The following is a 22,636-nucleotide window of genomic DNA, read 5'->3' on the forward strand; positions in this document are numbered from 1 at the left end:
ACGGATGGGGATTTACGGCAGCACCTTGTAAGCGAGGTCGTCCTTGAGAATTCTGGCCACGTGGAAGCCACGTGGAAGCTTTTCACAGCCATTGTTACAGAACGTGATGTCAGAACTTACGTCCGTTTGCCTGAGAACGTGCACGTGTGTACGTGTACCTCAAGTGACGAGTATCTGACTCGGCCTCAAATAAGTACCTGGTGTGATGCGTAATCATCGCCACTGGGGAGATAAAGGCGGTCGGGCGTGGCGCTGGCCACCCACGCCCTCGTGTGTCGTGTCAGCCTTCATAGGTGCTGTCCACTAATGGCACTTGCCCCAAAAATCTGTGAAGGCTGGACGGGGGATCTTTGTCTTTGTTGCCGAATCGTGGTGACATCAACGGCTTTGGCCGTGGTGACGTAATCTTGATCTTAAAAACTCAAGGGACATGGAGTTTGCTCACAGGGGCTCACAAAAGCAAGTGTGGTGCTCTTCTTGGCCTGCTTGCAAAATGTTAAACGACGAGGAGAGTCCCACTGTGATCGTTTCGTGTAACTTTTTAACTCGTGATATTTTCTCATTAGTCTTTAGGCAGAATGCTGTACCAGAGGTTTCAAGCTGTGCAATAAATATAACGTTTTTGCACATCCACGATCATATTTCCCGAGGACTATCTGTTCTGAGTGTGTGTACAGCTGTTGCAGACCAAGCAACAAAGATAATCTCACAGTCAACAGTGCAGAGGCTGGAGGCGCCACGATGGCGAAATGCGAACGACCTCACAAGGTGTGCAAGCACTGGCGGAGGGGGGGGCTGCCACGTGCCCCCCCCCCCCCCCAATGATCCGATCGAAATTCCTAATTTTGATCGGATCATTGACGTTTATTAGTAACTAGCTGTACTACCCGGCTTCGCCCGGGACTTGGATTCACCACGCCCGGCCGCATTTGTCTCCCCAGTGGCGATGTTGACACACACAACTTACTCGTTTGAGGCTGAGTCGACCTAGGGGAGGCCCAGGACCGGGTTCGTAACGCAGCGCGCTAACCACTACACTACAATGCGTGATGCTTCCACATGCGCGGGTCACGTGACAGATTTGACGTCACAGCTCACTTGCCGTGCAAAAAAAAAATGAATTATTGAGCTCCCCCCCCCCCCCCAAAAAAAACACACAAAAGTGTATTTTTTAATGATTTTTGCATGGTGTACAGTCTGGAAAGTACCCACATGGCAAATTTTAAGTTTGTTGCATGTCGGGAAGTAGCTAAACATTTGAACAGACACACATAATCGGCATTTTGCGACCCCCACTGCTGCTGTGTAGAATATTATTACGCACCAGCGACTCTATGAGATGATAGGAGAATAGTCTGAGTCCATATTGGCAATAAGTAACGGCAAAGCAGTTATAAGTGACTCAGAATTCTGCGCAGTTGCTGAAGGTTTTTGACTTCCCTGAAGGCATTCACCTTCAGCGAGCGCGATGCCGATCACACCACGCGGTTCGAATTCGACCCTCCATCGATGGCTGCGCCATCGCCGCACACGCGTCGAATAAAAAGCAAGGGACAAGTCCTTACTTACTAACAACTCCTTACTTACTAACAACTCCTTACTAACAACTCTATCATTTTTCATTGCTGGAGGGGTTGCCTCCCCCTACCTGAAAATCCTGGCTCCGCCATTGTGTGCATGGAGATCGTGGGTTCGATCCCTGATCCTGCCCCTGTGTATTTGGAGTTTGCATGTTCTCCCCGTGGTCGCGTGGATTTTTGTCCAGGTTTTTCCCCTTCACATTTAGAAATGTGCATTTAGAGTATTTGGCTGCTATTAATCTACACACGATAAGCCACTTCGTTGAGCTATAATTTGTGGCCAGGTCGCTTCTGAAAAAGAACTACAGAGCTCAGTGGGCCTTACCTGATAAAAAAACAAGTTTTAGTTCATCTCTTCCTCTGCAATTCACAACAGGAAGCTTGAGTTTGACTTTAGGAATTAAGAGTGAACTAAGCAATAATCTTAGACGCAATGCACAATTACAGGTATTTTTTGTTTTAATTACAATCCACACAGAACAAATTCGTGTTTGAGGCACGTGATGAACAGTGTGTCTGTGACGGTGGTTGGTGCCGTCACTACTCAATGGCGTGGACACGTGTTTTTGCACCATGCTGACACTGATCACGTGCATCGCGGCCGGGCCACCCATTGGTTCGAGATGAGTGCGTGGCAGCCAATTAGGTGTGACTGAGCTATGATTGGCCTAACTTACACGTGCGGAGGAGCGAATGACGTCGTTCCTCCAGCAGGAGATTTAATGACTACAGTATTGGCTATTTTTTGCATCATGTTACAATTAAATAGCCCATTGTCTGAAACCCGTGCGCAGAGTTCTGAATTGGAGTAAGGGGCCGTCCATAAATGACGTCACGCGATTTTGGACGATTTTTTACCCCCCCCCCTCGTCACATGGCGTCACAAAATGTCAGACCCCCCCTCAAATATGACTTCACAAAGCTCTGCCCCCCCCCCCCCAAATAAAACATGCTTCAAATCGCTATTAACTATTGTCATTGTAGTGCGTATTTAATGTGGCGCTGCACTCTGATGTTGTAGGAGAAAACATTTATTAAAAAGTCTATTTAATTAAGTAGAACGTGTTGTCTATATTTATTTAAAGTTTCGCATTTTGATGTGACGTCACATTTCTCAACCCCCCCCCCCTCGTCACACATCGTCATAAATGTCTGACCCCCCCCCCCAGATGCGTGACGTCATTTATGGACGGCCCCTAATTAGGTGTCGAGGCAAGCAGGTGGGTGTCATGGCTGAGTGTGGAGCTGCTCTACCATTGCCGAGGGATGGCGAACGGCTCTTATCTACAAAAAAAAGGAGAGCTCAGGCCATTTACAGAGCAGAGGAGTTGGTGACACTTTTACTGTTAGGAACCTCCTGGTTACACCAGCCCACAGGGGATTATTGTGTCCGTCCGTCGTGCATACAAAAATGGGAGGGGTGGGGCTGGGTGGGGAGGGTGGGGAGGGGCTGGGTGGGGAGTATGGGGAGGGGTGTCGGTGGGTAGGGGAATGTGGGGAGGGGCTGGGTGGGGAGGGTGGGGCTGGGTGGGGGGTGGGAGGGGTGGGGCTGGGTGGGGAGGGGCTGGTCACCCCGTGGTGCCCTTATAAAACTCAACGTTTAACCTACTCACGCCGGCTTGTGCCCGCCCTCACAGTCGGCCATATTTGCGGAATACACCACGCCGCCGTTGACCCTGGCCATTGACCGAGCAACCCAACGTTCCTACCAGCTCCCTCCGCAGGAATGTGTTAACTACCCACGGTGGAGACTAGTTCCAGCAGCAGTCACAACAGCAGCAGCAGTGACAGCAGTTTTTAACTTAAGGTGAGCAGAGTCAACTTAACACTGTGAACTGCCCAGGTTCACGCTGTAAACTCCCCACACTCCACCGTGTCACACGTGCAATATTCCATAACATCAGGGTCCTTGAAAGGTGAGAGAGGGACTCCCACAGTGTGAATTACAGTGGCCGTCTGGGCCACAGTCTACCTACGGTCAAGGGCAAGAGCGGGGCAGGGCAAAGGTAAAGGAGCAGAAGGCTAACCCCCTCTAGCGCTGCCCTCTGGCAAGGAATGAAGCCGGTGCAGGAGTGCGCTACCCAACTTGCAACGCACACTAAACCTCCACTTCGCTGTGGATTGGCAGTGGCGCGTGGAACTACTGCTTCGTTCGTATGGCTCCTGGTGTACATGGCAGAACAACTACAGTTTCGCATTTTTCAGGCGGAGTCAAGCCAGATAACCGAGCAACGGGAGCGTATCATCGCTGCGATGAACTGGATTACTGTTGGATGTTGAACTTCTCTCGCACCGTACGTAGCTCAACCGTGCTCGTCGGAGGTGGGGGGGGGGGAGGACAACGAACGAAACGCACAAAGCAGTTCTGAAGAAGCGAGTTATCAACTTTGGATTTAAAAGTGCAAAGCTCTCCCAGGTGGACGTTTGAGCTGCTGGCGAGTTGCTGGTGGTGACTGGCGGAGAGAGAAGTGGTCGAGGCGGCGTGCTTGGAGCCATCTGGTGGATTGTGGCGGTGGGTGGCTCGTGTGGAAAGTCGTGGGCTTGAAGGTGTTCCCACATTGACCTCCAGAACATCTCACCTTAGGGGTGGGCGTGAAATCGCCAAATGTGTTCCAAACAGCCTCGGTGGCGAGCGATGGCCGAGGCAACATCGTTTCAACGCGTAAGTTGGGTCGTGTGTAAATGTTGAACTTCTTTCGCGCACTACGGAGCCAACCGTTCCAATCTCAGCATCGTGTTTCGGCAATGGCTTGCGCGAGTCTGTGCTTGGGTGTCATTCTTTCTTGATACTTTTCCTCTCGCTGTGTAAAAAAATATATAAAATAAACCCCGCGCTGCCCAGTGTAAACCCTATCTACAAAACAAAGTCGAACCACCTTTAACGAGTATCGTCACAAGTGAAAGCTAGGACAAACTTGAGATGCCCGTTTCATGTTTGGAGTTCGCGTGTTCTCTCTCCCCGCGGTGGTCTGGGTTCCTCCAGTGTTCCCCCCGACATTTGAGAAACTTTGATTTCGATTTTGGCTTCTGTTAATTACCACTAAATATCTGCGAAAATGTGCTTCATAGCGCCATCGGATTTATCCAGGATAAGTAAAGATTCTGATTCTGACCACATGATGATATAATTCACTTTGATGAGCCACCATGTGCGGCCAGGTTGCCTCTGAAATATAGCAAATAGCTCCGTGGGCTTTTACCTGGTAATATGAAAGTATTTCTTTTCTCATCACACTCCGTGGCCTTGCTGGCCAAATTCACGGACCTTAAAACGTGATTGCCACCTTGCTGCGTTAGCGTCCGATCGGACTAAAACGAAGATTGCAATAATCGTCTCTTCCACGCTCGTTTCTCGCCGTGGCAACGTCGATTTCGACCAGCATCCGAGTCGGGTGGGGGGAGAAGCAGAGTTCGTCACCTCGCTGGGAAGTCATTTTGTAACGCACCGCTGCTGGCAGAAACGGCCTCCGCAAGGGGCGGGGGGGGGGGAGGAGGCTCTTGAGAGTTGTACAGTAAAGATATTTGGTCTACTCTTTCACAGGGCCGTCCATGGGGGGGGGGGGGGGGGGGTTGCGAGGCAAATCCCACTGTGCGCCCCCGGCCCCGATCCCTTCCAACTAAACCGGTATATCTGACACACAGTGACGTCGAAGAGCGACGCCCCTTAAACTGCAGGGCCCAGGGCGGTCGCCCCAATTTGCCGTACCCTCGGGAAGGCTGTTCTTACACGCGGGCCAGATATCTTGGAAGAGGTGGGATTCACCTACCAATGTACCACCGCTCGCTCGCCCACCACCACGCGCCACCTACCGAACGACTGCAGCGTTCCCCAATTGCACCGCTGGGTGGACAGGTGGCGTGGGAATTTTAGAAACTTGGCACCAGTTTCAAGTGCAGCGTCGGAAAGATTGAACCGGCGACCCTGTATCACAATGTCCAGTGTGCCGACCGTTATTACACCACGACTGCATTCCCCATTTGTAATCAAATGTAAAATGTACATCTAACTTGATTGTGTAGTTGAAAATGTGCCATTTATCAAGTTTATTGTACAATTTAACAAAAAAACAACCAATGCAAGACTAAACTTGGTGACAAACATCACAGCGACTTGAGGCTGTTGCGTGGTCCTGCATTTAACATTTAAGTTTATCTGTATTTGCCACCAATTAACGCTAACAAGGGATAATCACGTTACTGTCAAGCGTTGGCTTCAGTGGCTGGCGAGGAATATTAAGCCGCTTATCCCAAAGTGCCAGAGAGCAATCAAGCACTCGCTAGCAGAGTCCATGTCCTCTTTACATCCTTTTAAAAGGAAATCCAAAATGGGTGCACATTTAAATATCGCTATGCATGAACTCCAAATGGCCAAAGATGAAATTGGCGATTCAGGTTTTTCATCTGAAAACTCTGGCTTAAACCGCTGCTTGCAACTGAAGTGGCGTTCAATGTTACCATGGCGGCTGCAATTCAGTCGAAGGGGAACGGAGTCAGAATTCCATTGTGCCCAATTGCAGCAGCAGCAGCAAGACCCGAGTTCATGAACGGGACCAACACTTGGCGTTTGACTGCCAGCTGTCTTCTCCATTCACAAAACCGCACGCCAACTCGGCGCACCAATGGGACGCTGCTGCGAACATTCCCACCTGACAAGAGTGAACACACCAGCCACGGCACATACAGAGCCCCGCCAAAGGAACGTGGAAGTTCCTTCACCGGCTCAAACGAGCACCGCCCAACACTTCATTCGTAGCGAGGCGCTAACTTTGGAGAGTTGTGAAGCTTACGCTTTATTCGAGCCCGAGACATTGTGCATTCAATTACATTGTTTGCTTAAACATGCGTCATGTGCACAGTGTTATAACGTCAGAATGTTCCGGTGTGCATACTCGGTGTAGCGCTATTATCATCTTGCCTCCATGTTAATAAACACAAATATAAAAAAAACCTGACCACCTTTGTCCTACTGCCTTCTCAAAAAATACAGCTAACACTTTGGGCAAATGGCCTTTTCTTTTGAACAGATGGGAAGGCCAGAACATTGTGACTATAGTTTGGGATTATCGGCTTTGTTCAAAATTGTGCAGTATTTTGAAGGCACTGCAAAGCAGATCAATCACAAACTATAGAAAGCAGTCTCCCCCTGCCTTCAGACGCTATGCATCTACAACGCTTGCACCCTGCCAGTTGCGCTCCATTGCTCCGGCCTGGACACACTGCTCGTGTCCGACACCAAGCATCGCGGTGGCTTTCCATGTGCGTTGCCAGCGACACATCGAGCCGTCTCACTTCGTCACCAATGTATATTACGTTGAACTTCTTTCGCACCGTACGTAGCCAACCGTGCGAATCGAAATTTCACCGTGACATCCCCGCACTGCTGTTTCTCAAGAGTACCTCCTCTGGACATGGCAGTCTGGGATTATTCGAGCGCGAAATCAACCAGATGTTCTGGCTTAACCTCACAATGGATCCGAATCAAACCCTGACCGTACATGGGTTCTGCCTGGTGGGAGCATCCGAGTAAGATATAAAGACAACTTAAAACTCGTCAATTCTGAAAGGCTTCAGTTTGAGAAGGGGCAATTGTATGTATGCTGAACTTCTTTCACACCGTACATAGCCAACCGTACTAACCGGGAGGTGTGGGGAAGGACAAACAAGAAAAACAAGGTTTGTTCTCATCGATGAAACAAAATGCCAAGGCAACCTCTTACACAAGCGGTATAGGGGCCAGAGCGGTTCTCCCAGGGAGCTGTATGGAATCTAGGCAAAGATGAAAAAACCCAAACCTGGGGTTTTATACATATGTCCAAACTGGAGCAATGAGGCACCAGCAATAGATTGACACGATTATGAAAACCATCCTTGTTTATTCGGGCAGGTGTTGAGCATGAAACCTTCACAAACGGATTCAGCACAGCCTCAAAAGGAGAACGCTAACAACAGGCAGGTGAAATTTAACAAGCACACACATTTTCGCTGCCGCTTCTAACGCAAGAGCTATTTTTTTTTCCAGGCTGGTGTTGCGTGTCGAGTATTTCTTTCTCACGAGCGTTTGCCGCGCACTGCTTGTGGGCCATCTTCAACAGGTGGATGTGAAGATGGCCCCGCAAGGAGAGCTTGGTGGCGCAAGCCTGAGAGAATTAAGTGGCTCAACACGCAGTCCAAACCAGAAATCTAAACTTGGTGAGGGTTGAGGAGGGGGGGTTGTGTGGGCTCCACAAAGAAATGTTTAGAAGCAGAATCTCGCTGCATTCACGACCTCCCTGTGACTCCCGAGTGCTTCGAAGCTCAGCTGAACTTTGCTTTTGAAAAATCCATCTCGGGGTGTTGATCCATGAATCTGCAATTAAAAACAAAAAACGTACGCATGTTGAACTTTATTTCGCACACCGTACTTAAGCCGACCGCACTAATAGGAGGTGCGGACACAATTGAACAGAAATTTAATTTGGGACTAACATTTGTACGCGTGCTGTGTCGCGTCATGTTTTTGTTCGATATATATATTCACATTCGCGTCAAGTTTTTCTATGCTATCACCAATTATTGATGATTTGTGGCATTCGACTAGTGTCATACCACAATGGAGCATTCTTCTGTAACTTCTCAAAAGGGGCCTCCAAATATGTTGGTGGACGATCGTTGAAGAGGATACCACAAAACAATTTCTGAGTTGCGTCCTCCCAACACCAAAGTACGTGGTTGACGCATGCCAAGCATGTGCGATAATATGTACATTTTTAACCCTCAAATCTCACGAGGACATGAGTTGAACGATGTGATTGGTAGTTTTGTGACGTCATTGGTGATTGGGCTTTAACTATCAACTTTGCAAGGTGGCCAGTATATTGAATTACAGCAAGGAGGTTGCCAATCTAATACGTTGTTGTATTAGATTAGCTCATGAGTGGGTCTTCTATGGGCATTGCGGCTTTGTCCCATACACAAATGACTTAAAGAATTGGCCAATGCAGGGAACTCCCCGAGATTCAGTAATGCTTTCTTGGACAAAAATATGAATACTCTTAGGATTTTTCGGTAAAGTCACGTAGGTAAAAAAATAAAAATAATAGAAATAAAATAAAAAATCACTACGTTTCGGAGGCAACACAAGTCTCCGTCATCAGGTGGGACCGTCACAGCTAAAGTTACTGTATCAACAAGTAAGGGCTTGTCTCTTGGATTTTTCCTCACTTGATACAGTAAATTTAGCTGTGACGGTCCCACCTGATGAGGGAGACTTGTGTTGCCTCTGAAACGTCGTGATTTTTTAGTTTAATTTAATTTCTATTATTTTTATTACTTATTTTTATTTTTTACCTACGTGACTTTACCGAAAAAACGTAAGAGTATGAATCCTTGCAGTCACGAAAGCTTCAAATCTAGAACAAAAATATGAAATTATAAAAAACAACTCTGTGGTTTAACTACAGATAACTTCCCAGAATCAAACCCAGGCTCTGAGAGGGACTGGTCAGAGCTGACGGACATGTGACCCCCACGAGTGAGAAACTGCGCCCCCGTCACTCACTTCTTTAAGATGTCTTGTTTCTTCTGATCTTCAGAAGTGGGGAGGCCCATGGCCTTTTGACGCTGGTCATACATCATTTTCTCCACCATGCTGCGCGTTTCTCCATCCAAATCGGAGAGCTGCACACAAACAATACGGATTTCTAAACATAGGGCGCTTGTTAAAATGTCTCAGTAACTCGAGCGCCTTACGCCATATTTCATCCCAGGGGGGACCCGTCCTTGTGCGACACAATGCTAACAACACGGCACCATACCTGCATTAGTCCGCCAGTAAGGGACGCTGTAACCACGTGGCTTTTCCCAATGAAACAACTTGCAAGTCATTAATCAAATTTGGATCGTGTCGCCAGCACACAGCGGCCCACTCTTTTTCGAACGACGTCACGGGATATTTAACTTTGACCGTGAAGCAGATGGCGTGTTATCTTTAATTCACCGGCAGTGTTTACCAGAGCGGCACCGACCCAGAACGACGGAACCTCTGCAACAAGCGGTGTACCCAGAGATTACTGTTTGGCCATGTCCCCAGCCCCAAAGAAATATTCCATGTCATCCCTCCTAAGTTCCGTTTGTACAGCTTACTCTTCTTGACAAAGCGCAGTTGAGCTCCTGCCATTGTTTTAATTCGGGCACCAGGTAGCAAAGGGGCAACGCAGCCACGAGTAGAAATCAATGTGTCACCAGCATTGTAACACTAAATGATGCGCACGGTCTTGATACACAACAGTGCACGTGCACATGATCAATACCGCACCTTTGAGTTCTCAGGGTTGACTTTACGCGTGTTGATTTCAGGGTCCGAGACAACTAAGCGGCTCCACCATTCCATTTTGTTGATCTGCAACAACGCAGGGGGGGAAGAGAGGATTAACACGACAAGAAAACATTGCGTGACATAAGCAAAGAGACAGCTCCCCCCCCCCACACCATATGGAGGTGCAAACAGAGCTGCATATAAAATGTCAGAGCAAGTGCTGCTGCAGAGAAGAACTGCAAGGTAGGAAAGATGGCTGTGGCCAACACCACGTGCCCCACAGCCAGTGATATTCGCGCTGCATGTTGTACATCGGCAAACACGCCATGTACGAGGGATATTCCACATTTTTAGATGAACATGAAAAATGAGGATCGGCAATCTGCGTCTCATGCATTCACACGGCTCTTGAAATATTGAGTTTGACTAAAGTTAGAAAAAAATGGCTGCTCTTATTATTTTGGTTGCCGACCCCCCCTTGCCTCGCTAAAGAGTTTCAGATGTTATTTGTGTTTCGGATTGATCTGAAATGACGTCTCCTATTTTGTCACTTCCATGCTTTCCCCCGTCAATAGTGGCGTCACGTGGTATTGGGCGACGTGACGTTTGTAATCACGAAGACACGTTCAAGAATCCATGTAAGTGATCCAACGACCCAAACATCCGAAACTGCTCTTAAATTCGAAATTTAAAATCTGAATTTCATACCCAATCGCCACCGACATTCAAGGTCAAGGATTGAACCGGGGTGGAATTTATTTTTTTATTTTACCACCAGGTAAGGCCCACTAAAGCTATAAAAGCTGTTTTTCACAAGCGACCTCGCCATAAATTATAGTTAAACAAAGTATGATAATTGGTTCTTTACCCTTCTATCTGGCAACAAAACTGACACCTTTTTGCAAGGAGTCATGTTTGCATAGACCGCAATACCTGCAGTCATAATACAAACAAAAGAACATAACTCTGATAATGTGCACTGTCCTTGAAGTTGATTGGTCCGCACCCGAGACAGCTTTCCTTCGAGCCTAGTCTCATATGGGTTATGACTGCAGGTATTGCGGTCTATGCAAACATGACTCCTTGCAAAAAAGGTGTCAGTTTTGTTGCCAGATAGAAGGGTAAAGAACCAATTATCATATTTTTACTGGCAAATGAGGTCCCCATAGTGTTAAACAAAGTAGTTTTGGAGTTTTCGTGACTGCAGGAATTACTCTTTGGTTCTTTCGGTAAAGTCACGTATTATTTAATTTATTTCTCTTTCAACGTGACTTTACCGAAATAACCTAAACAATGTAGCTTATCACGTGCATATTTATAGCAGAAAGATACTCCATAAACGCATGTTTCTAAACGTGGAGGGAAAAACCGGAGGACCCGGAGAAAAATCCATGCAACCATGGGGAGAGAACACGCAAACTCCAAATATACATCAGGCGCCAGGGTCGAGATGCAACCCACGACCTCTTGCATACCAGGCAAGGGAGTTAACATCTCGCCGCCGTAGCGCAGAGATCGCAAACGGGTTTTGATTCCTTACCCGTACCCGTACCCGGCCGCACCAGGGTCGCAAATGGGTACCCGTACCCGGCCGGGTACCCGTTCCTTACCCGTACCCTACCCGAAATGAGTGACAAACAGTTACTCACCAGTGACTCATGGCTACTCACCAGTGACTCACGGCCTACCCGTACCCGGCCGCACCAGGGTCGCATACGGGTAGCCGGGTATCGGGTAGGGTACGGGTATCCGGTTGCGACCTCTGCCGTAGCGCCCCGTGGAAGCGATCGCCGTGCAGCTCGCGATTCTCACGGCCCGTGTGGGGTGTGGGGGGGGCAACACGCACCTTCTCCAGGTGCACGGTGACGGTGCTGCCGTCCTCCAGGAGCCAGCTACTCTCCTCCATTTTCACATCGGCCTGCAGCTCGCCGTCCACGATGGGCGGCTGCCCCTTGAGCCCCACGCGCAGATGGCGCCGTGCGATCTCCACCACCACGTCACGACCTTTCGCCCGGAAGTTCGCCTTCAGTGGCAAAATAATCTGCAACGGAGCAACCGATTTTAGTTATGTAATGCCATCCCGTTTAACTGAACGGGAGATTTTTTTTTATAGCTAATTAGCCCGTTTCACGTGCCGCCACCACCGCACGTACATCGACTTCCGACAAAGTCTGCGTCCAGCGGTAGTTGGGCAGGTCGGCGCCGTTGCCAACGTTGGGCTTCAGCTTGCCCTTGTCCTTCTCATCCTCTTCCTCATCCTCCTTATCGGGAGCTGGCTCCACCTGCAAAAGACAAAGATGTCCCCACGTATGGCCTTTAAAAAACTGTTGGGGCAAGTGTTTGTTAGCGAGCATCTAATTAATGCCGACACGGACACACGAGGGAGTGTGTGGCTAACATTGTTCCCGGCAGCCTGCTTCCCCAATGCTGATGTTTAAACACCGCATTAGACTCCTAAAATGTTGAAATATTCCCCACTGTTATTGGTCGTGAGCGGAAATCGAACTCTGGTTACGGGTGTTGCAAGCGCAGTGCGCTTACAACTACGCCACTGCTCTTCACCTCCGTCTGCGTACACACACATGCCAGAAACACATTTTATTTTTCATCACTTTTAACTCGGCCTATGATCATTCCTTCCAGGGTTGTCCTATGGATATAATCGCTCCCCGCCATAGGTGTACAGACTAATATTTGCTCTCTGTTACACACGGTGTGTGTGTATATATTTACGAGTAAACCATTGGTACATTTACACGTGTCATCCATACTTCGATCGATGTCGCTAAAAAGCCTATTTGTCAAAAGCGACATGCGACCTCAACACAGCACCGCCGAGCGATGTGTAAACAAACACCCTTTGTTATCGCCACCTTTGCTGGAGCCTCTTCTTTGTCGCTGGGTTTTTCCGCACTCTCCTCGCCATTCTTTTGCTGCTCCTTTTTCTGCGACGCGCGCACATACACGGGGGAAATGTCAGGGCGCGTGAATCTTCTTTCCTCCAGAAAACCTGGATTTTAAATCCGGGGTTCCAAAAAAACGTTGAGAAATAGAAATTTATTGGAGGGGGGGGGGGGTAAAAATGTAAACATTTGCAGGAAAAGGCTGAAATTAATTTGTATTAGGAATAGCAAATGGCTGCCTCATAACCATACATTACGACACCAAGTGTCATTTTGACCCATAATCTTAAATATATTGGTGGGGGAAGAAGATTTTTATTTTTTATTTATAACTTTTTTCTGTGTTTAATTTGTTGTCCTTCCCCACACTTCCGATTAGCACGGTTGGCTATGTACTGCGTGAAAGAAGTTCAACATGCATACAAATCTGGTGTCCCCCCTGTTCTTAATTTCCACTGTCTCTCCGTGATCGTAGTGGTGGCTGGGATGGCAAAGCTCCTGCTCGAGTGTTTCCGGCGTCATGAGAAGGCAGCGCTGGCCGGGGAGCGTTAGGGGCAGCAGATAAATTCGGTCATGATCGAGACATGCGGAGAGAGGGAAACGGTCATAAGCTGACATTTTGGATGGTATCATTCTCCACAGACACCTGAAGTGCCATTTTCGCGAAGTGTATCAATATAATGTATGAAGCATCAAGACTGTGCGCTTTATTGGCGAGGTTGGCAAATCCTTTTGCACCATGGCGGATCCAGCTTCTGAATGTGTTTTTTTAGTCCATTCATGCAGAGTGAAGCGTTCAATCGCCTTCAGTTCCCTTTCCAGCGCAGCGTGTGAACCCTTCTGCTGTGGCATCGTCAATGCAAGAACCGATCAATCAATAAATCTTTATTTTGTGACAATATCACCCTCAACAAAGTAGGCATCAGTGCACATTACGCACGTATGTTGGACTTCTTTCGCACTGTACATAGCCAACCCTGCTAATCGGAGGTATTATTGCAGTAATGCTGCGTTTTATGTCAGGGATGCGTTCCCGAAAGGTGCGACGATGAATATCGACACGACGCGAATCAAAGCGATGTGCAGGGTAGGTGATGGAGGTGAAGGCTGAGAGGCGACGGATACGGGAGAGGACGGGCGATGATGCTGCTGTTAGCGACGTAAGCGTGGGGTTGAGGGGACGCACCAGGGGCATAGAAAATGAAAAAATAAACCCGTCACCGTATGACAGAAACGCAGACCAAACTCAAATTTCGATTTAAAGCTTTCGTGACTGCAGGGATTCATCTTCTTGGTTCTTTCGGTAAAGTCACGTAGAAGGGAAATAATAAAATAATAAAAATAAAACATAATAAAATACAATTCTCATCGACGTTTAGGGCCACAACGCAAGCAGCCGTCCTCAGGTGAAGAACAGGTCTGTCGGAAAGACAGCGTCTTTCCGACAGACCTGTTCTTCACCTGTTCTTGACCTGAGGACAGATCTGCTTGCGTTGTGGCCAAAACATTGTGAGAATTGTATTTTATGTTTTCTTTTTTATATTTTATTATTTCCCTTCTACGTGACTTTACCGAAAGAACCAAGAAGACAAACTCAAATTGTAATAGTTTAAGATATTAAAACACGGTTTTTATATCGCAGTGTTTATATCAAAACTCATTAAAAAGCACGTTAAAGCAACTGCCCCTTGCGAAAGATATTCCAATTGTTTAAAGATCTCCAGGAGGAAACACAATGGATACAAATGCAACCAATGTGTGCGTATAAAGGAAATAAACCACGTTTATTGACTTGCTACCAATAATTATATTCTTGAAGAAATTCATTTGATATAATAATACAATATCTATAGTTACATAATTTCAAAAGGGATTCAAAGTGATATCTGCAAGGGGAATTCTCATGAACTAAACGATTTCTCGAATGCTACTTAACTCGAGGGCACCTTAGGCTCAATGCTGTAATAATGAGAGCTTTTCTGAGCATTCAGCACCAGTGTCATCGAATTGTTAAGTATCTATTAACCCTTCAAGGCCCTGGCAATTTGCTAGATGTGTTTACATATCGCAATCGGTTATTTATTCCAGAGTTGTGCTATTTTTGGCTCTGAATGCCAAGGTTTCTCAAGATTTCCACATCGCAGAATTTATTAATTAAATGCCACTGCCATGCTCCCTCCTTTGGCTGCCACTCCATCATCAGTTTGGACCTCCAGCCATCATCCCTTAAGACGACGAGTCCACTTGTCTTCACAATTCGTCTAACTTGTGCATTTTCTCTAATCCATGCACGTTCCGTTTTCCATCTCTCCGTGTGATGCCAGGCATTCACATTTCCATGCTTCTTTGTGCATTTATCAGTTTTTGGTAAAAAAAAAAGTGTCAATGCTAACTTTAATTTTTATCTATATGCTGTAGCAAATCATCTTCCGAAACAATGAATTTTCATCAGCGGGTTCTGCTTCCCGAAAGCACTCTCACCTGTGCATGTTCAACTTCATTCGCACTGTACGTAGGCAACTATGCCAAACCGAGGTGCTGCTATTACCTGCCTCATAGTGTCATCATTTTGATCGGTGTTAACATTCAAACCGGTCCAAGGTATGCATATCGTGTTGCGCTTTTAATTTGTGTTCTTCCGACAGATTTACACCTGTCAAAATAACTGGTTGATTGTACGTGACTATTGCTTTGGCTCATTTACCATGGGTACTACAATTTGCGGTGTTCTATTGCCATTGAATATTTATACGAGTAAGAAACTCAAGAGCTTGAAATATTTTGTTCATTTATATTCATGCCTTTTGTTTCTGTCAATCCAGTTTCAGAAAACATCCTCCAATGTCGGTGTGAATTATTTTGGCGAAACATGCCACCTTTCCCGATTGCCTTTGTAATACGCATTGTCCTTTTTTCATGCATCTAAAATTAGCCGTCCAATTTTTATGTTTTTTTTAACTTTTAAACATTGTCATGGTTTGATCATGGCATGGCAAACAGCCAATGAAAAACCAGCCGTATCGTAAGGCCCCCGCACTAGTTTGGGGCGTGCCAGTGAAAAAAGGGCTATGAAGGTACGTGTTGCTGGTGCAAAGATTCCAGAATTATGGCAGCGTATCGGGGACTATGAGCATAGAAAAACATGTTTCCAAGCAAACAGCCTACACGGCTGTCTTTAAGTATGATGCTTAAATCTTATATATGCCGATGAGAAAGGGCAAAAACGATAACAGGATGTAATACATAGCATCCAGTCATCTCAAAATAACTTCCTTTTAATTTCTACCATGGCAATTTAAATTAGTTCAAATGGGACTCGGCACTCTGCCCCTTTCCAACAGCACAACAACCATCATTCACGGTCGATTCATTAAATCGTGGAGAGACTGGACCCCCGTCACATAAACACAGAGTTTCCACTACTCTGGAAAAAGAACAAGGACTGCTCCTGATTTCCCAGCACTTGGCACATAACCTTGGGCACGAGGCAGGCCAATGACCAACTGTGACCTAACCTAATGTTAATGAAAGTAAAAAAAAACACCACGATGCCAGGACCTTCTGGAAGATTTCCCAACTGCCATCTGTCCTCGTCAACACCAGCACAACAAACAGGCTCTCAACTTGAATTCTAGATTTGAAGCTTTCGTGACTGCAAGGATTCATATTCTTAGGTTGTTTCGGTAAAGTCACGTAGGTAAAAAAATTAAAATTAATAAAAGTAGAGTAAAAATAAAATAAAAATCACGACGTTTCGGAGGCAAGACAAGCTTCCGTCTTCAGGTAGAACCGTCACAGCACGATAGCTGTATCAAGTAAGGCTCTCAACTTTAAGTATAGAGCGCGTTGAAAGACGGCCAAAAACAACACATTCAACACTGCTCTCCGAGACGGAGAACACCTTTTTTAAAAAATCAATAATATAATTGGGTGAAAGGTTAGCTAAGTATTGGGCTGTCACGTCATACAAATGCCACCAGGAATCGGCTGATAACAGATTAGGAGTCGAGGTTCAAAGCAATAAAGAAATAAAATTTAATCAATAAGTTTTCTGCGGAGAAGAATTGAGAGCCACAGTTTCAAAGGTTTTTTTGAAGGTCATGTAATTACAGTAAAACAAAGACACAAACAGCCTGTGAAAATATATTTATCATTTTTAAAAATCAGATGGTTTGTTTTTAATGATAAAAAACACATGATCAGCTCATGTGACTTTCTCCAGTCCCATCGTAGAGATCCTCTGGGCAGGTGAAGTTGTGTTGGCTGGGTCATGCAGCCCTCCCATACCGAAGCCACTTTTAGTTGACGGGATAGAGGGGGCTAAACGGGAGTGGCATGGGCCAAGGAAATGAGCTGATGTGATACAGGAGGATGTTGAGCTTGGAGGACTTGCCGATGACTGGTAATGCCGTGTCAAGACCGGCCTCTCTGAAGGAGGCTCGTGAAGGATGCTATTGCAAGGCTGGAGACATTCACCCTCCAGCAACAATAGGATGGCGGAGAAACACTCACAACAATGAGCATCGGGCGGCTAAAGCGCAGCAAGGTGGCAGTCAGGAGCACTAGTGGCACATCTTGCCAGTCATTTAGATTGACCTCTAACACCTGGGTCTGTGCCATAAGCTACTGCCGGTTAGCCTTCGACACTTCACGGGGCCTCAAAGCACACTTGGTCGTGGCACAAATGCTGTTGCAGCATCACCGTCCACCTTGTAGGGAACGGTGGTTGTGTGTTCACGTGCATCCGACCTGGCTCTCACCTGGTCAATCTCACGCTGGATTCTCTGCGCCTCCTCGTCCGTCACCTCCTGTATGCGGGGCTCCTTAGCCTGGGCATCGTCCTGCTGCTCCTGCTGCTGCCGTCGCCGCGTGCGCTCCTCTGTGTCGCGGCGCTGCCGTTCCTCGCGTTCCCGCGCACGTTCACGCTCCCCGGCCAGCGCCGCCTTCTCATGACGCCGGAAACACTCGAGCAGGAGCTGTGACACCCCATCCACCACCACCACGATCACGGGGAGGACAGTGGAAATTAAGAACAGGGCAGACACCAGATTTGCATGTGTGTTGAACTTCTTTCGCACCGTACGTAGCCAACCGTACTAATCAGAGGTGTGGGGAAGAACAACAAACTAAACACAAAAAGCAGTTCTTAAGAAATTACTTTTCATTCTAGATTAAAGAATGCATAACTCCAGTGGATTTCTAAAATTAGAAGAGCATTCCAGTCGGCCGCAAAACCATCTTTGTTCGATGGCTAGCCAAAAGCCACTGCGAGGATGACCGGAGTCTGTGTGATGGTTCATGCTCCTTGACGAGATCCGCAAAGTATTGTGGTTCATTTGTGGCGAGCACTTTGTGTGTAATGAGTGCGACCATATCATGTAATATTGCGTATGGTAACATGTTCAGGAGATAAATGCCAGATTTTACACTGAACAAAGCCAATTCAGCTTGTGCTCAAAAGGCAGTCCTCAAAATGTTATGAATCTCTCGTGTTGAGCTCCACTGCAACTCGTTTTGAGGCCACTAGAGTTGAGCATGCTCCATTAATCTTTTGAACAGGAGGTAAATGGCTGTATGAGCCATTCAAAAATACGAAGGACGCAGCATCACAGCAATGCCCAGCTACTCCTGATGCAATCATCTAAATCAACCACCCCAACAATGCAACATAACAGTTATTTCTCTCTGCAACACCAGTCACACGAAGAAGATTAAATCAAACTCTTTAATTGACTCAACTCCACCACACATTTTCTTACAATTAATCTCTTGTAATTGTGTTGATTCACCAATTTATCTTTTGTGAACTCAATTCAATAAATCCAGGGCCGAGTGGGAACATTTAATCACACCCGCAACGTCACCACAAACCCATCATTAAAAACAGCCCGGCACAGCTTTGAAGTGAAATCGTAAAATAATTATCGCAGGAAAAGTGAAGTAATTAAGCGAGCTGTCTTAGTCACCACATAATTTATTCAGTGATGTGATGTGCAGCCTGTGAGAGTAAGGGACTGCAGTGGTGGCGTCTGTGCTGTAAGCCACACGTGACGTGTGCATCTGTTCCTTTATTATCAGTTGCTCAGCACAGGCGCCAAAAGCCCCGTAACACTCAGCGACCAGCAACAAACAGCACTACTTAAGGTGTAATAGATGACAATAGGAAAAGCATTTCATCAGATTATTTCTCTCGTCGCTCTTCTGAATATAGCTCGCTCCTGTAGCTATCAATAAATATTACTACATTAACACGTTGGCTTTCGCGACCAATATCATATATAATAAAGGCTTTTTAGGATAGACCGTGTAAATATAAATGTGTCATTAAACCCGACACCACCCAACACAGCCAATACGTAAGATGCGTCACGTAAACGGAACATGCCAATTCGTTGCGAGTGTACATTTACAATTTTGTGGATTTGCTTTCCAACACACGGTGTGCTGTGCTATTGTAGTGGATACAAATTGGAGGGAGACTTCTCTGGAGGCAACACGTTTATTTAACAATAAACGATACAGAACACGAAGGGGTTACGGCCTCTTCCACCCGCTACCCCAGGGAGGTACGTCCTCCTCACTGGCATGCCCTATACACTGGGCACTAGCCACTATAGAGTCCTCTGGCTATCGGGGCCTAGGGAGGCTACACTGACCCGACCCAGGCAAGATCCAGCTCCGGCTCCTAGGTCTTCAGGGTAGGTCTTCAATCTTTAAGTGGACGACAACTGCCGGTCCCGTTCAGGGGTCTGGCTTTTATACCCAGTCCCAGCTCACCCCGCCCCTAACCACTCCTCTCTTCTGGAACCTTCTAGAGGAGCTTGGAGTGTGACGTCATCCCCCAGCCCCCTCTTGGGGGTCTGCACCTCTGGTCACGATCCTCCCTGGGTGTTAGCTTGGCCCGACTCATCTGAATCAGCCTATCTTCCGCCCCCTGTTGACACGGGGCCGTGACTACAGGCTACGAGTAGCGGCGATCACACACAGCGCTCAACAATGCCGATACACGAGTAACGAATTGTTATGTTCTGTTTAGGGGAAAAACATCACTAATTGGCTGTCGGGTGGTGGCGGGTTTAAAGACACATTTATATTTACACGATCTAACCCAAAATGAAACCTATATTATGAATATTACATGTTTGTGACACACAGGCTGCGCGTACATTTGCTGCCCCCCAAAGGAGAGAAACGCGTGGACCACACTGGATATGTTACTTTGCCTCACCTTCTCAGCAGCCGGTTTCTCTCCGCCGATAAAGAAGTCAGTTTTTCGTCTCAAAAAGCTAAAAATGGTGTCCAACATCTGCAACAACAGTAGAACAGTGCAGGCATTAATAAAACACACGCTAATTATATACTGATTACTACTAAAACGTAACTTTTTTATCTTACCAGGTAAGGCCTATTGAGCTATATAGATCGGGGCCGTCACAAATGAGAGCTCAACGAAGTGGCGTTATCACGTGGACATTTATCGCAACCAAATACTCTAAACGCGTGTTTCTAAACGTGGAGGAAAAGAACCGGAGAACACTGAGAAAAATCCACGCGACCACGGGGAGAGAGAGAGACACGCAAACTCCAAATACACAGCAGCAGGCGTCTTGGAGTCGGGGTCGAACCCACGGCCTCCTGCACACCAGGCGAGGGAGTTAACATCTCCTAGCCACTGCGATGATGATGAGAGAGAGCGAGAGACACGCAAACTCCAAATACACAGCAGCAGGCGTCAGGAGTCGGGGTCGAACCCACGACCTCCTGCATACCAGGCGAGGGAGTTAACATCTCCTAGCCACTGCGATGATGATGAGAGAGAGTGAGAGACACGCAAACTCCAAATATACAGCAGCAGGCGTAAGGAGTCGGGGTCGAACCCACCGCCTCCTGTATACCAGGCGAGGTAGTTAACATCTCCTAGCCACCAAACGTGATCATAGATGAACGCAGCGGTTCCAGTAATTGGACATGTGTGCAAAGCATTGTCAGTAAAGCCTTACATGGGTAACACTTATCTTCGGGGTAGACAGGATACCCCGTTTACCGGTTCACTTTAATTAATGTGATTTTCCCAACGTCTCTCTCCCGCTCCCCGTCATCATCCCTTTGCATTATCTGCGCCCCACAGCTCACAACCAGCGAACAGTTTAACTGTTACTGATGTAAATGTTTTTACTGGTAGGAACCTCCTGGTTACACCAGCCCACAGAGGATTATTGTGTCCGTCCGTCGTGCATCCAAAAATGGGAGGGGTGGGGCTGGGTGGAGAGGGGAGGGTGGGGAGGGGCTGGGTGGGGGGTGGGAGGGGTGGGGCAGGGTGGGGAGGGGAGGGTGGGGAGGGGTCTGGATGGGTGGTGAGGGTGGGGAGGGGCTGGGTGGGGGGTGGGAGGGGAGGGGCGGGGTGGGGTGGGAGGGGTGGGGAGGGGTCTGGATGGGTGGTGAGGGTGGGGAGGGGCTGGGAGGGGAGGTGGGGACGGGCTGGGTGGGGCTGGGTGGGGAGGGTGGGGCTGGGTGGGGAGGTGGGGAGGGGCTGGGTGGGGAGGGTGGGGCTGGGTGGGGAGGGGCTGGTCACCCGTGGTGCCCTTATAAAACTCAACGTTTAACCTACTCACGCCGGCTTGTGCCCGCCCTCACAGTCGAGAATATTTGCAAAATACACCACGCCGCCGTTGACCCTGGCCATTGGCCGAGCAACCCAACGTTCCTACCAGCTCCCTCCGCAGGAATGTGTTTTAAGTTAATAATGTAATCTATAATAATACAGGGAGGGTTTGTTTGGAGAGCTGCAACTCCTGTTGAGGCCACCAGAGTAGAGCAATGCTCCCATCAATATAACTGTGAATATTTAATTTTTGAATTAAAGCTTTCGTGACTGCAGGGATTCATATTCTTGATTCTTTCAGTAAAGTCACGTAGAAGGGAAATAATAAAATAATGTTTTATATTTTTATTATTTCCCTTCTACGTGACTTTACCAAGGATGTGAATATTTTAGTCAAGTCATTGTCTTACTGTATTCTATAATTCGATGTTGTATGTATCACCATTACTGTTACAAAGTCAATACGTTAATATCGATCCATAACAGACTTGAGAGAGCAAGCATATGAAATCCCCACTACGGATCGCAAACGTAGCCGCCACGGAATAATCGAGAAGTAGTTGCCGATTTTTGTGGTCGAACGTCCCAGGATACGTCGCGCCGTGTAATACAGAAGCACGGACGCATGCCTCGTCGCCTGGATCGTAAACACGGCGGCTTTAACAACACAAGAGGAACAAAAAACGGTGAAAACGACGAGGTATATGGCGGTGAAAATGCATTCTTGACGGAGCGTATCTACACTGGGAAATTCACTCCGCGGCTCCAGGACGCGTGGCCGCCGCCGCCTCCTCTCACTCGACAACCTCCTCATCTCTCGTCTATCCTCCTCGTCGTCTCCCCACCACCTCCTCCACCTCCTCCTCACCTGCTGCACGCCGCCATCGTGCTCCTGCGCCATGGCCAGGAGGATGCCATCGAAGCGAATATCGTCGCTCGCCGCCATGACGACCACGCGCTTCCTTCACCCCGGATGCACAAAGAAAGCCCCGCCCCCTCTTCCAGAAGAGACCACGCCGCTTCTTCCTCTTCCAGAAGAGACCCCCCCTCTTCCTCTTCCAGAAGAGAACCCACCTAACTTCCTCTTCCAGAAGAAAACCCGCCTCTCTTCCTCTTCCAGAAGACGCTCCACCCTCTTCCAGAAGAAACCTCCCCTTCTTCCTCTACCAGAAGAAGCTCCACCCCTCTTCCTCTTCCAGAAGGTGGCACAGGGGATAATTTGCACTACCGGCTGCACCTTCCAGAAGTTGGCACAGGG

The 22,636-nt window shown here is 47.6% G+C and overlaps 1 protein-coding gene across 1 annotated transcript; it reads right to left on the bottom strand.

Annotated features, from left to right (window-relative positions):
* Positions 1-6,345: 6,345 nt before the first annotated feature.
* On the bottom strand, positions 6,346-22,381 carry NUDC (nuclear distribution C, dynein complex regulator). Its single transcript, XM_061571196.1, has 9 exons — positions 22,247-22,381; positions 20,005-20,082; positions 17,537-17,752; positions 12,747-12,818; positions 12,027-12,155; positions 11,720-11,914; positions 9,874-9,957; positions 9,118-9,236; positions 6,346-7,926 (listed from the first exon to the last, which is right to left on the bottom strand). The coding sequence occupies exons 1-9, from the start codon at positions 22,322-22,324 to the stop codon at positions 7,875-7,877; spliced, it is 1,023 nt and encodes a 340-aa protein (XP_061427180.1). The 5' UTR covers positions 22,325-22,381; the 3' UTR covers positions 6,346-7,874.
* Positions 22,382-22,636: the final 255 nt, after the last annotated feature.

Source organism: Lethenteron reissneri, chromosome 6 (genome assembly GCF_015708825.2).
Source record: "Lethenteron reissneri isolate LAM-NWPU_2019-01 chromosome 6, ASM1570882v1, whole genome shotgun sequence".
In the NCBI taxonomy this organism is placed as follows: Eukaryota; Metazoa; Chordata; class Hyperoartia; order Petromyzontiformes; family Petromyzontidae; genus Lethenteron; species Lethenteron reissneri.